The sequence below is a fragment of the Pipra filicauda genome, unplaced genomic scaffold, assembly GCF_003945595.2.
Source record: "Pipra filicauda isolate LSUMZ 115617 unplaced genomic scaffold, ASM394559v2 scaffold131_size2509542_pilon, whole genome shotgun sequence".
Taxonomy (NCBI): Eukaryota; Metazoa; Chordata; class Aves; order Passeriformes; family Pipridae; genus Pipra; species Pipra filicauda.
In genome coordinates, this window is record NW_024103785.1 from 58131 (window position 1) to 73204 (window position 15074).

Here is a 15074-nt window from a genome sequence, read left to right on the forward strand (position 1 = left end):
GAGCTCGGGAGGAGAAAGAACCAAGCTCAGGAAGCACCTGGTCTGGTTTTGTTTGGGAGGCAGGTGGGGGGGGTGAAAAGCTGCAACTGGAAACATGTGACATTATGACACATATTTTATGATCTATTTTAGGTACAAATCGCTGAATTCTGTGTCTCAGTGTTCACAGTGAGCACAGACCCTTCTTTACTTGGGTCTAAAAGCTCCATTTCAGGTTTAAAAGGGCCTTCAGCGAATTAACTCTGCTGAAAGTCTTAATTTAATAGCAAAGACTAAGAATTAAAGGCAGCCTTGTAGCCAGGAAATCCCAGATTCTTGGGACACCTCTTCCTGTGTGATTTCAACATCTGACCATTAATGTTGTGAAATTAAGTGGGTTTTGAAAGGTTTGAACATTAATCCCACAGGGTTGAATGAATTGGAAAAGAAGCTTAACTTTAACCCTCACTGTCTCCTATCAAATAATAAAATGATTTATAAAATCCTCTCAGCTGTTAGAGGAAATGGCACCACCCCGTCAATCCTTGGTGAGGAAAACTGCTTGGAATGGGGATTCTTTGCCAGGCTTTGGGATGGGGTTAGGGGGAATCTGTTTAAAAGGGAAAAAAACCTTTCACAGTATTTTTAATTCCGGACTTCAGACTCAGATTATCTCTGTCTTCACCCACTGGTGCTTAGAAGGAGTGGGGGCATAAGTTGGGAGTGTTATTCCCCTGGGAATAAATGAGAATGGACCACTTGGCACGTGGAATTCCCAGGTGGAATTTGGGAAGCCTGGATTAATCTTCCCTGCTGCTCTACCTTTGTCATCGCCCCTGTGATGCTTTTCCCTTTATTCTTGGGGATAACTTCCTGCATTGTTTGGTGATTCTATAATTATTGAAGTCACTCTGAGCTGGTTTCCTTTTAAGAACATGTTACTCCTGTGTGTGAATTACAAAAATCCCTAAAAATAGTTCAATTGGGCTCGGTCCTTATATTTTAGTCTGACTTATATTTAGTCTGAGGATCTTTTTTGTAGGGCCTCTTAAAACCTTCTTCATTCAGAACCTCTTGGCACCTTCGTGGCCTCCTCTGGATCTGCTGTGGCAGGTCCACGTCCTTCCTGTGCTCAGGACTCTAAACTTGGATGGATCCCACTGGGTTTCAGATGTTCCCAGACAGAACTAGTGATACTTCCAGAATAAGTTGGATCTGGCTCTCCTTAAACCAGACTTAGCAATACAGGCAGCTTTGGCTGTGTGAGATTATCCTGGGATACGGATCATTTTATGGCCTTGGCTTCTCCCTGCTTTGCTTTGGGTGCAAACTGTGGCTGTTCTACCTCTGATTTCCAACCTGGAGCTAAAACTTAGATGGTCCTTTCTCCTGGGAGGCTGAGTGAGTCCAGCACGAACTTTTTGCTCCAGAGAAGGGGGTTGGTTTTTATCCTCATCTATCCTTAGCAGCTTTCCCTCCTGCCACATTTGGCTTGGTAGAAAAACCAGGATTATTCCTGCAAAAGGCAGGATGGGCAGCAGCTCCATGTCAGTTTGGAGGGAGCCCTCAGCCTTCAAATCCCCGATGGGAGCAGACACTGTGCAGTTGTTCCTCCGGGATTGCAGGGAATGAGAAACTCTCTGGAGCTCTTGCTCCAGGCAGATTGTTCAGGGATGCTGCTGGGGCTTTGATCTTGGCTTTGTTGGGAATTTAGATCCAGACAAATCCAGCCCTGAATTCCTTTTATGCTGCTGGAGAAGGAAGGATTTGAGCGGGGACAAAGCATAGGGAGATGGAAGAGCTGCGAAGGGAAAATAAGAAGCTTTTTTTCTGTATGGGGGAGAAATGGATGCCCTGGAGAAATTCCTCCCAGGAATCAGCATTTTTAAAGGAAAATCACTGTGGAATGTAACTGCTAACTGAAAAGGATGGGTTTTCCTGCCCTTCCTTCCTGTCCTCACGTCCTTGGGAAGTCCTTGGAAACGCTGTGACGTGTCCCAGACCTGGATCCTGCTGAGCTGGCAAGTCCAGCTGATCCCAGTTGTTGGCTTCATGACCTTGGAGTTTCAGAGCAGGTTTAAAATACTGTCACATAAAAGGAGATTTGTTGCTCTTGTTGGCTAAAATACAGAAAGAGGCTTCTGTTCTTCACCTCTCCAGCCCCAGAAGGATGAAAACTGAGGCCTAAATAGTCAGAATTCCTGATAATTTATCTATAATTCTCCATACCCCAGCCTTTCCTTTTTATATTCATTTTATCTCCTCTGCATGTAAAAATTAAAGCACTTGGTGGAGCCTCATTGACCAAAACCACTCGACTGAAAATTCCCAGACTTGTGGGATCTCCCAGTTTATTTAGTGGATTTTAGGCACGAGTTTTAAACACAAACACTCCGAAAGCTTCACTCAGTGTGTTTGTTCTGGAATTCCTATTGTTGGGTTGTGAAGTGAGGAAAAGTTGGGAGTGTGTTACAGAAAATAAGGGATGGAAATTAATGGGTTGCAGGTGGTTTGCAGGGCAGAACAGATCAGGGATGGATAAAACAGGGTTTCTAATGCAAATAAAAACAGGGCGGTGTAAGAATTTAATTTTAATTTTTAATATAAATATGTTAATGTGTATCAATTATTTTAATATAAATACAAAATAGGGGGTGTAATAAAACAGAGAGAGGGTGGAATCTCTGATACAGATCTCCCTTTTAATTTGGGGGTTTTGCTTTGATTCCTACACAGGAAAGTATATCCCATTGCTGGGATTCAATCCCATTGACTCCACAGAAAAGTTATCACTCCACAAACACAATGATTTTTGTTCACTTCATTTCTTTCCCCTTATCTCTTGGGTTTCAGGCTGCAGGATCAGCCCTAATTTTGTTGTGTTCCCTCCACCCATTAAGGAAATTCCTGGCCTTCCACATCACTCCATGGTTTCCTGAAAAGCAGTGGCAGCTTCCCGAGCATTTGTCCAGGGGTTTGATGCTCAGCACAGGCAAAATGAGCCACATGAAGTGTTGGGTTGCATCATCTGATTAAAAAATTCGATGTTTCTAAACGCAAACCTAATTTCAAAGATCCACAGAATGGGTTGGGTTGGAAGGGACCTTAAAGATCATCTCATTCCAGCCCCAGTCTGGTGGTTGGTTTATCACAAACGTGGGATTCCAGTTTAAAAACACATAAAAATAGAGCTGCCTGTGTTTGAAAAGACCCAATTATTCCTGGGCAGTGATGATTCAGATGAGACTGATATTAATTAGTCAGTGAAACCCACATGGCTTCACAAGTGTGGCTTTAATTGTTTTTTTTTTTTTACCTTAGTGCTGGGTTTGGTGCCCGGTGGCTACGGAGAGGATGAGTTTGAACAGCTGAGTTTAAACTAGAAAATTATTCATTAGAAATTATTATTATTCAACACTGCTTTTAACAGTTTTTGTGCAAGACAAGCATGAATAGAATACCAGGATTATTTCAGAAACAAATGGGAGAAAAGGGAAAACTCACCTTGGTGGCTTCGTCCAACTCTGCTCTGCTTTGTTTGGGGGACAAATATTTGCCATTTTGTCTTGCTGGTTGCTTTTAAAATAAAAAAATACACAGTTTATCTTGTTCTCTGTCTTCTCCAAGACATTGAAATTGTAATTTTGAAGTGGAGTGTGGCTGAGACCTGTCAATGTTTTAGTGAAGAGACCTGGAATTAAGAATATAAAACATTCAACGCGGGGTCTCTTCTGCATCTTAGTTGAGTAACAACATCCCAAAGGCAACCAAATGTCCTAAAAATAGCTCAAATAATTTCATTTCCATCCTTGCTTTTGAGGGAATTTTTATAAAGTGTAGAATGATTAAAGCCAACACATCCAACTTCCCAAAATGTTCAATATCATCCCTTGAAATAAGAAGAAAATCCTCCTGAAAATGATGGTCTGAACTGGGACTGAAATTTTCTTCCTGTGTAAAGTTCTAAGTGAGACTTGGATGTTGAAATCAGAATGTTTTTGTCCCATCCCCTGCATATATAATTTTATAGATTTAAGATATAGGATTTCTTACAAAAATACACTTTAATTTGGTCGTGTATAAAAATACACTTGTATTTTTTTGTTATTTTGTGTATAAAAATACACTTTAATTTGGTTTTATTTGTTGACAGCTTCTTCTCAGCTCCAATTTCAGCCTTATCTTCTCAAGCTCGGACTTGGGGGGGGGGGAAGGAATTTCACCCCTTTAATGTGACAGTTCCACTGTAAAGAAATGATTTCTTAAAAAACATTGACTTTTTTTTTCTCCTTGCAAATTGTCATTCTGTGCCACTTAACTTTGTATTATCTTGGCTTTGATGCCAGATTTGTTTTTGTTTTTTTTTTTAAAAAGAAACCCTTGATTTCCTTTTGAAGTTGACAAAAAAGACAGGTTTTTCAGTGGGATCGTGATAGTTCAGGAAGTGATTTAGTGCTCTCCTGAGAGGCAAAGAGGGAACAAAAGCCATTGTGGAGGAATAATGGCTGTTGGCTTTATGGAATTGTTTGTTTTTTTTTCACCCCCATAGTTTCTCCTTCAAGTTGTGTGATGAGGGATTTTAGGAAAGACTTTTTTTTCCTGTCCAAACCTGGGCTGTTCAGTGCTTTGGGTCAGAGAGTTGGGAAGTAAATGAGGTTGAAATGATAAAATCCCATGGGCATGTTCATTGAGATCATACAAGCAAGTCAAAGCTTTTGTTTTAATATTCCCACCTCCAGCTTGATGTGATAATTTTACAGAATGGATTAAATCTGTTTTATAAACTGGATTAAATCCATGATGGTTGGAAATGGGGAACCAGCCAGCCCTCAAACCCCAGGGCTGGTGGGACATCACATTCCCTGTGCCTTGAGGAGTTTTTTAGGCCTGGGAGCTGCTTGTTTAGGCCTGGCTTTACCTGTGCCTGTGTGATGCTGCACTGACTTTAATAACTTCAGTTCTCATCAGTATTTAAGAGCTTTATCACATTGAAACCTCTTTTAATGAATGAAAGGAGCAGGGCTGTAACTCAGGATCACACACTGACAGGTTTGGGTGCTCCCTTAATGTTTTGTCACAATTTTCCTTGATGTCCTGCCTTATATATCTTTTTTTATATCTCCTTATCACATTGGGTTTTTTTTTTGGCCTCTCAGAGCTTGGTCATTGTGAGAGGAGTGGGGGGAATAATCAAATTATTATTTCTTTTTTTTTTTATATTCCTCAGAACACAAAGTGCGGCCGGAGGTGAATTAATTCCTGGTGCTCAGTAGGGGATAATTGGGAATAACCACGTGTGGGGATGGGATTCATCTCCCCCAGCTCTGTCTGAGCAATTTTCTGAGCTAGTTTTTGGGGGTCTGTTCAGGGTCAGTGAAGAGGAACAGGCCCCTGGCATCCTGCCTTGCAGCTGATCTGTTTTAACCACCTGTCTTGGAAAGGCAGCAATCCCACCCCAGAAGCACCAGCTCCTCTCCTTTGCCTCTAAAAAGCACCAGGAGAGTCAAAGGCCAGACTTAAATTCGATGACATGAACCCCTCCTCGGGGAATTTAACATAAAAAGAGCATCTGGGGTTGACATGAAGGGAGGGGAGAGATCAGAAAGTGCTTTTACACAACAGGCTGAAGGTGGAAAAGGAAAAAAAATCCCCAAACCAGTGTGGTTAGAATGAGCTGAGAAAAAATAGGAATTAAATACACAGTTTTCTAGTTGGAATTGATGATTTGAAAGTTCTTTTCCAGCCTAAAAGATCCTGTTCTCGCTGAGTGAAATTCTTTTGGTTTTTCCCTTAATTTTAGTTGACGTTAATCTCGCTCTGTGAGGTACAAAATAATATTTGATACAAAATAATTCCTGAGCTGTGCTCAGATCCAGGTCAGTCCCTGACAGGAAGTTGTGGCCAGGTGGGATCGGCCTTTTCTCCCGGGAGAACAGTGACAGGACGAGAGGAAACAGCCTCAAATTGCCCCAGGGGAGGCTCAGGTTGGACATGAGGGAAAACTTCTTCCCTGAAAAGCTGATTGAGCATTGGAATGGGCTGAGCAGGGAGGGGGGGGAGTCACCAGCCCTGGCTTTGGGATATGGTGGGATTTGGTCAAAGCTTGGCCTTGATGACCTTGGAAGTCTTTTCCAAGCCTAATGATCCTGTGATTCTGTGAAATCTGAGGAAATCTCCCAGACTGGATATACAGAATGTTTCCAAGAGCTCCGAAATCCTGATTTACAGCAGAAATGGCAGCTGCTCTGCAAACACAGAGCACTTGGAATTGCTGTGCCAAGTTTCAATCATTTATTTACATTTTTTAGCAGAGGTTGAGCTGGAAAGCTTTAGGAACAGCTCAAAGTCTGCAGTTCCATTCTGGGGGAGTTTCAGGCTGGGATTCTCCCAGCCTTGGCAATTTTATCCATCATTTGTATTCCCTGTCAGCACAAGTGCATTGGCACTGCCTGTGTTTGATGTGGGAATGAATGTCCTTGGAATGGGGTGGGAACTCCAGGGCTCATCCCTGCGGGGATGAAAGCACAGGGAGTGTTAAAATCCTGGTGCTGTCCTGGTGATGTGTCTCCTAAAGGATGAATTCCAGGAAAGCTGTGCCCACCCCAGGACAGACAAGCTGAACCTGTGTTTGTGCATTGCTCTTGGTTTTCTGTGGATTTGCTGTTGGGAATTTCCCGAGTTTTTCATCAGTCGAACATCCCAGCTATTATCCCATCAGTCTTCTAATAAGAATTTTTGGAAAAATTCCGGTTGACGGAGTATTTAGTGGAGCTGTCATCCCTCCTAAGAGCCTGGAGCTCTTATCCCATAGCTCTCTCCCAGCCTTTTGGTGGCTCTTCTTTTTTTTCAGAGAGCCTCCAGGAGCTTCCCTGGCTGGTGATTCCTCAAGCCTGGCCTTTGATGTGGCTGAGGGAACCAGCTCCAGTGTGAGGGTGAAAGGAATTCCCAGTTTGCTGCTGGTTTGGGTGACAGCCTCTCCTGGATTCCTGTTGGCCGTGGGTTTTTTGCACGAGGAAATCTGAGGCAGGTTTAGTGTCTGTAAGGAAACAATCCCCCTGTGCTGAGAATTCCTTGGTGGTGGAGGATGAGGGAAATAATATAAAGAGGATTTTGGATACCAAAGTTTGGCTGGGCTGAGTTTTAATTTCTGCTGGCAGTGGGGAAAACTTCTCTGCAGAGGAAAAATCTCTTCTGTTCTTCCCAAATTCTGAATGATTCCAAGGAACCATGGAATGGGTTGGGTTGGGAGGGACCTTAAAGCTCCTCTCATTCCACCCCCAGCTGTGGGCAGGGACACCTCCCACTATCCCAGGTTTCTCCAAGCCCCGTCCAGCCTGGCCTTGGACACTTCCAGGATTTGTGTCTGATTTATTGTGTCTGATTTATTGTGTCTGATTCATTGTGTCTGTTCCCCTTGTTTTAAACAGTGGGCTTGATTTTGCTGGGGCACAAATTATTCCTTAAGTCTTGCAAAATTTAACCCTTTTTCCCCTCCTTGACTTTTGAAAAGGATTTAAATAACCAAAGGCAATTTTCTGTGGAAACACATCATTGAGTCTGTTGAAATGGCCTTTTCACCATTGCCATGAATACACTGTGTAAGTGGATATCTGCCAAGTATGATCCATTGCAAAATCTATATAATACGTTTCTAAATATGTGCAGAGTTGAATATTTAAATGGCATCAGTCACCTCAAAGTCAGGTTTAACACAAAACTTGCATTAAACCTGTAACCTCCTCTGTGTGATGTGATTTTTATACCTCTGGTTACAACAGAGTTTGAACTTTGCTGTCACTGCTGAGCTCAGGAGAAATACACCTGTACATGTATTAAAAAAACCAGTCTGAGCATCTGAAAAGTCTAAAGATGAATATTAATAAATCAGATATCCAGCATTTCCTGCTTTTCTCAATTTTCCTCCATTCTTTCCCTCACACAGGCCCTTGATGGAAATATATATGATCACCTTAAGGATTATTTAATGGCATTCAGCAGGACTGAACTAGAGACGTGCCAAGCTGTACAAAACACATTCCAGTTTTTACTGGAGACTTCCAGCAGGGTAAGTTTGAACTCAGTGATCCTTTGTACCCAAACCCTTACAGTTTATGAAAGTTGCCAGGCTTAAGATTTGCTTCCAAAATCGTGCCAAGGGTTATTAGTTTTGGTTTCTCCTGAGTGCTGTTAAGTTAAAAGACACCAGGCAGGATAATTTTGATGCTTAAATAATTCATCTACTGGGCTAAAAAGAAAATAATAATAATAATAATAATAATAATAATAATAATAATAATAATAATAATAATTGCCATTGAGCTCAGAGGAGCTGCTTTGGTAGAGTCATAATATTCCTTTATTTATTTATTTATTTATTACCTTACCTGCACAGAAACAGCTCGTTTACACAGAGACCTGTGGAGTAAAAACATATTTAACACATTCCTTACTCACCTGCAAACAAGTGATCTCACCCCTTCATAGACAGAAAGGGAGGGCGTGAAAAATTGGCTCTGAATTTACTTGGCAGCAGCTGTAAAAATAATCAAAATACCATTTTATCTCCTGTTGTAAAAAGAGTTGCTATGATTTACCTTGGGGGAGCCTCATTCAGGGTTCAAATGTGTTCCCTGAAAATACAGACTTGGCATCTTTTAACTAAATCCATAGTTTCTGTGGTTTTGTCTAATATTTAATATAATATTTTATACTGTATCATGTCTGCATATTCATAATTAATTTCTCAGTGTTGTATCACATCCTTTGTGTTCAAAATCCTTGGAGTGCTGTCTGGCTGGGACTTGGATCCAGCTAAACTGCCACATCCTGACAGCTCCTTTGCTTAGGAATCCCTTCCTGGGATATTTGTGCGTGCTGAGCTTGTGTAAGCCAGGCTTTGCAAGGCCAGGAGCCTCCAGGTCTGGCTTGTTTTCCACAGTACCAACATCACACACTGTGTTTGAGGCAACATTTGTGTTCCTGCTTTCCTTCAGTGCCTGGAGAAGGAAGAAAAATGTGAATCCCAGTGGCAGGTCTGAACAGGCTCCTCAGCACCAATTCGCTTCTCTCCTCGTGGTTCAGGAATGCAGAGAAGGAAAACTGGAGTTCCATTGCTCCTGAAAACCTGGGCCTCGCTCTGAATACATTCACTGGGAGATTTTTCCCTGGGTTTTGCTTCTCCTTTCTTTGCAGCACGAGTTCACGTTAAAATAACCAGCTCCAAAGTGAGAGGTGAACCCAGAGGAGAAACTCAACCAAAACCCACCCGTGGGTTTCAAAAGCAGCTCGAGTGTTAAACGTGGAATAAATTTGCAGCTTGGCCATTTGGGATAAAGCCCAGCCTGTCCTCACAGCGAGGGTTTGAAATGTTTGCTGGGCATTTTGGACACTTCACGTGTTCCTGGTTAGTTTTCACAAGATCCCAAGCTCTGCCTGGAACAGACACTTCAGGTCTTTGGGAGAAATCCTTAGGGCTGTTCCATCTGAACCGTCCTTCAGGATGGAATTCAGTTGTATTTGCTTTAGAGTGAGACAAGTTTTTCTTCCCAGAAGTGCCTCCTTGGATATCAGGGAGCCAGGGATGGCTCCTTGGGCTGGGCTTAGGGACTGGCTGTCACCTCATGGAATGCAGGTTGAGGAGGGAAAGGCCTCAAAACCAGATTTTCTGTCCAAAATGCAGATTTTTCATAGTTACAGCATCATTTGTTGGAGCTTTGGGGGTTTTACTGTGCCGGGTTAGTGTGGCCTGTGTCATTCCCGGGGGAAATGTGCTGGAAATGTTACCTCTGCTGCTGGAATGGAGACACTGAGATTAAAGAGGGGAAGTTTAAGTGGGATATTGGGAAGGAATTGTTCCCTGGGAGGGTGGGGAGGCCCTGGCACAGGTTGCCCAGAGAAGCTGTGGCTGCCCCATCCCTGGAAGTGTCCAAGGCCAGGTTGGAGCAACCTGGGCTGGTGGAAGGTGTCCCTGCCCATGGCAGAGGGTGGAACTGCATGGGCTTTAAGGTTCCTTCCAACCCAAACCATCCTGGGATTCTATGAAAATGAAATTTAACTCCCTTTTCACTTGAACAGTCTTATTCAAGTCTCTTACTTCTTGCATTTCTTTTTCTTGCACATCTGATTTTTCCCTTGGAGCATTTTCCAAAATTCCAGTTGCTGTTTTGAATCCCGTTTCTGGGAGTTTTCTGGTCAGAGGGCAGATCATTTCCCTCGTGCACATCTCTGACTGTGCCTTTTCTTCACATGAGATATATTTGATTTCAGGTCTGTTTTGACATTGACTTAAAAAAAACCCACCCTGTCTGAGGACATTGCATTGATTTAATTTCTGAACAACAGAAAAATCTATTTGGGAAAGTTGCAGTTTAATCCCAAAGAACAGTGTGTTGCTTTGGAGTCTTTTAAGTTTCTTTTTATCAGTTGTCAAATATATTGTGCAAAATGCACCATGTAATTTGCTGGGCTTGCACATTTTCCTCTTCTGATAACAATTGTTCTCATTTCTTGTGGCTTTGAGGGAAAATCCCTCAGGATTGCTGTTGTAAAGATGGGTTTTCCTCTTTGAAGAACTGAGTTGCTTGGAAGTCTGAGGTCTGTGGTGAAAATTGAGGGCATTAAAATATCTGTGTAGGTTTTCACGCCCTCAGTAACTACATTTTGGGGGTTTTTTTTCCTAATTGAAGTTAAAATAATTCCATATATTAGTCATGGCACAGAGTTGTGTGCTCTGGTCAGTGTTCACATGGCTCTAAAAGGACTATTTAATGGAATAGCTGTTTAAATTAAAATATATTTATGATCAGTGCTGAGCATCATCTGAAGCTGCAGATGTTCCCTTCTTCAGTATTTCCTGCATTTCTGTTTCTGGGGATTCCTGGTGCAGATCCCTGTCTGTCTTCCTCCCCTCTGAATGTGTTCGTGTTCAACTGCTCAAACTGGAGCAGTAATTATGTACTTTTTTGCGTGTATTATTGGCCCTGGAGGACTATTTACTTTCTTTAACTGAAGATTAATTTTTTACAGCTCAGTATTTCAGCAACACTTCGCTGCATTAGAGGACAAGCTGTATTTCCCATTGTCCACCCAGGTCATGCACAAAGCTGCTATTTCTGGATAAATACCATCTTTATTATCCACTTTGTACCCTCACTTTGGTAATAGATATTTATAATTTTGTGCTGCTGTATATTCATTTCCACCCATTGAAGCAGTGAATGCTCTGGGAGAGTCTTTCAAGCAGTGCTACTATTTTTTCTTGCTGCAATCACTGAGCGTTTCTTTGTGAATCTCTGTAAATTGTGACATGAGAGGTTTGTTTAGGGACATGTGTCATGGTTTCTGAAACGTGTCATTAAACAAATTTAGGAGCTGAAGTGGTTTTGCTTTACAAAACACAGGCTTGGAGAGTTTCCTCTGAAAGCAATTTAATAGAGAGAGATGAAGTTTGCAACTGATTTTATGTGCATTACTCCAAATAGTCTTTTCAGCTCCCACAACTGATAATTTCTGTAAAATTAACACATTTCAGCCTAAGAAAGAACATTACACAAGAAATTATCCAGGAAGAGGAGGGAGAAATACTGATGGCAGTGACGCCACATTGTGTCTTCTCCAGAGTTGGCTTTTTTCCCTCGTTTTGTAGGTTAAAGTTGTATTTTAGGTACTTGTCCTCTGAACGAGGTTCTGAATTTCCTTCGGAGTTCTGCTGCACAATTAGCTCTGTTTGAAGGGCTGGTTTTGCTCTGTAGATGTTTTTCAACTGACAAAATGAGGAGTGTCAAAGGCCTGTTTTTATTCCCTCAGGTGGTGCGGGATTACAACCTCCAGCTGTTCCTGCAGGAGAATTCCGTGTTCCACAAACCTCAGCCTTTCCAGTTCCAGCCGAGTGACAGTGACACTGTAAGAACCTTCAGAATTCCTCTGGTTTTGATATATTTTATCTAGAAATGTGGGAGAGAACATGACTCGCTGATATCCCAGACTGGTTTAACCTCCTGCTGGATTTTTGGTGGTGAAAGCATCCAACAGGCTCAGGGTCAGCCACAGAAAAGCAGAATGTTTTTTGGCTTTTTGTGACTAACAGCCCTGTGTTTCTCTGCTTTCAACCTAATTCTTACTAAATTTTGCTCTAATTCTTACTAAATTTTGTCGCCTTTTTATCCCTGCTGGGGAGGTTCTCATCATATTCATATTGTATCCAAGTCAAGTGTCCCTGCACACCTGAATTATTCAAGGAATGCTTAGAGATACACAGAAGGAGTTATTAACTCAAAAAGAATACTGGTGAAACACTGCATTCCAAAAATAACCTCCAAAAATATTCTCTTGGTGTATGTGTTGCTTCCAAAGCAATGACATCAAAATTGGGTGAATTGGGATATTTAAACACATTTCCAAACAGCCCCTTGATTAAAGGGGATTGTCGATGTCCCAGCAACATTGCTAATGTTATTTTAAGAAATAGCAGTTTAAAAGAAGTCTGGATCTTTAAAAAAAGTATAACCTTGTGCAGCTTTTTCTTGCTTGAATTCATTAGTGAACCGATTTGGACAGCAGTGATCTGAACTTTAGGTGATTTAATTTGAGACCTCTCTTAGCAGCTGCATAAAAGGGATTTTTCCGGTCACACCAACTTCTCTGGCACAGTTTCCTTTGTATTTCCCTCGTAAGAAAGTGTGATTCTGATTTTCCTTCCAGCTCCTTTGCATAGAGTCCATATTCCCATAAAAAAATTGGGGCACCGTGGTGTGATTTTTGGGGCCAGGAGTTGGACTCGATGATCCCTTCCAACTCTACGTATTCCCTGATAAACTTTGAGGTTGTTCTTAATACAATGAGTGTCTTTCCCAGCCTTTCTAACCTTTGCTGCTGTGTTTTCGTCCCCGTGGGATCTGTGCATCCAGAGTTTTAATGCAGTTCAGCTGGTGGAGATTGAGCCCTCACCTGTCAGTGCTATGAGAATGACCATAGCAGAGGTACCTTTGTGTCCTTATCCATGTGCATGTGGCTTGGGATATGCTGAATTTACACCCACGTGGAGGTGGCAACAGAATGCGGAATATGTGTTATCAAACCATAAAATAAATATAAATTAAATTAATAAAATAGATATAGAAAAGGGGGGGGAAGCTTCGTTCGCAGTGAGAAGGAAAAATCAATTTAAAGGTGTTTAAATACGGGGAGCAGCCTCACACTCCCGAGTTTGCACAGCACTTGTAATTGATATTCTGAGCTTTTGGGGGCATGAATTAAAATTTCACAGCTCCAGACAGTGCTGGGTGTAATTGGTTCCTGCTCCACTGTGAGGGGGGAGCTGCTCTGACAAGTGGAGCTTATTAGGATGCACTGATGAAATGCAGCCCTGATACTAATTTAATTCTCTTCCTTTTCCAGAGGGTTATCCCTATGTCCAACAGGGCTGTAATTCCCTCCTGTTAAACTCTTCAACATGAAAAATGACAGGATTCCTTGACTTGTGTAGGCTCACAAGGGACTCGTGTGCTGCTGGAGCTTCAGTCCAGGTCTAAAACTGTCCCTGTCCCTCACATCCAGTGACTTCTGCACCTGCTCAACCCACCTAGGCTGGAGAATTCCTGCATTTCCTCAGTGCACTGCAGCCTTTGGAGCTTCCAGCTGCCAGTTTCCCCAAAATAATTAAATTAAACTTCTTTCTGATCCGTCTAATTATGCTCAGCTGACAGGTTGCACATTCCCAATTTTTAATCAACAAGTACAAGGGGTTGAAGGCTCTTGTTCAGGCTTTTGACTTGGTCAGAAATTGGTCGGATTTTATTTAATTTTCTGTTGAATCAGCATTTAATTGCAGAACAATTATCAAGCATTCTTTTGCCACGTGTTTGCAGATAATCTGCAGAGCTGATCAGTTGGCTTTTAGTTCCTGTGGGTTGTGCATGATAATTTTCACACCAAAGGCTGCAAGAAAGACAAAATAAAAAATTTCACACCGAAGACTGAAAGAAATGCAAAGCAGAGTGATGAATACATCTCATTAAATGTTTACTATTAACCTTTTCCAAGTTTTATGGGCTCTCTTCAGGCTGAATCCCTGACCCACCACGACTGAGGGCAAAGTTTGGAGCATTACAGTGTTACTGGAATGAAATTTTGAGTATTGTAGGCAGGAAGAATGTTGGAAATTATGTGGAATTCTGCTGTAAATTCTAGTTTGTCAGGGTCTATCCCAAACTTTTGCTTTGTAAGAGAAGAGCAGTTCCAAAAAGTGATGGAAAATAGATTTCTGTGCAACCCTTGGGTCTGGTGCAGCACCCACAGCTCAGTTTGCTTTCAAAATGATCCCAACAGAGCCTCCAAAAGTCTGTTCCTAAGAAAAGAAGCTATGAAACAGTTTTCCATCAATTTTCGTGATTTTTGATCTCCAACATCCCATTAACAGTGGGTGAAATGTACCCTTTTGAGTGCCCACAGAGAGAAACCCAAAAATATTTGACATCAATCAGCTCTTTTCCATTATTAAAAAATTGGTTGGAGCTTGAATTTGAACAGTTTTTCTTCTTCTTCTTCATAAGTTTTAATCCTGTCAAGAAATGAATCCCCAAACTGGGTTTATCAACAGCAAAGTGGAAAACAGGGAAGAGTCTTTTGGAATCTTTTCAGCCTCTCAAGAAAAGTCAACCAGCACAACTTGGCCTTCCCTGGATCCTCAATTCAGGGACAGTTTAATCATCCAACATCCCCCATGAAGGAAAGGGATATTTATTAATTCCCTGGAAATGCAGGGTGTGGAAAACGTGCCGTCCTCACGCTCACAGATAAGAACAGGGCAAAAGAGAAAGGAAATTCAGCAGCTTTTCTCCGTTTCCTGCTTGGAAAAGCTGCTTTTTCCTTCATCCAGGAGAGAAAATGAGCCAAAAAAATGACATAAAACGTGTCCCTGGAGCGGGAGGGGAACGGCCCCAAAAAGCTGATGCTCTGTTTTTGAGGCCTTTTTCCTGTTTTTCGTCCCTGGTTTCCCCTGGATGTTCCAGATCCCGAGGTTTTCTTGGAGCGCGTGAGGAAAAGCTGGGGCCCAACCGATTTGTATCACGAAAACAATCTTTTTCCCACTGTAATTT

General features: G+C 42.0%; 1 protein-coding gene across 1 annotated transcript in view; it reads left to right on the forward strand.

Annotated features, from left to right (window-relative positions):
• FCHSD2 (FCH and double SH3 domains 2) overlaps positions 1-15074 on the forward strand; it is a gene marked incomplete at its 5' end in the record, with an annotated part of 88449 nt that overhangs the window by 47089 nt on the left and 26286 nt on the right. The window contains 3 exons of the mRNA XM_027744666.2: positions 7922-8044; positions 11785-11880; positions 12885-12956. Coding sequence (XP_027600467.2) covers positions 7922-8044; positions 11785-11880; positions 12885-12956 — 291 coding nt within the window. The remainder of the gene's footprint in view (positions 1-7921; positions 8045-11784; positions 11881-12884; positions 12957-15074) is intronic.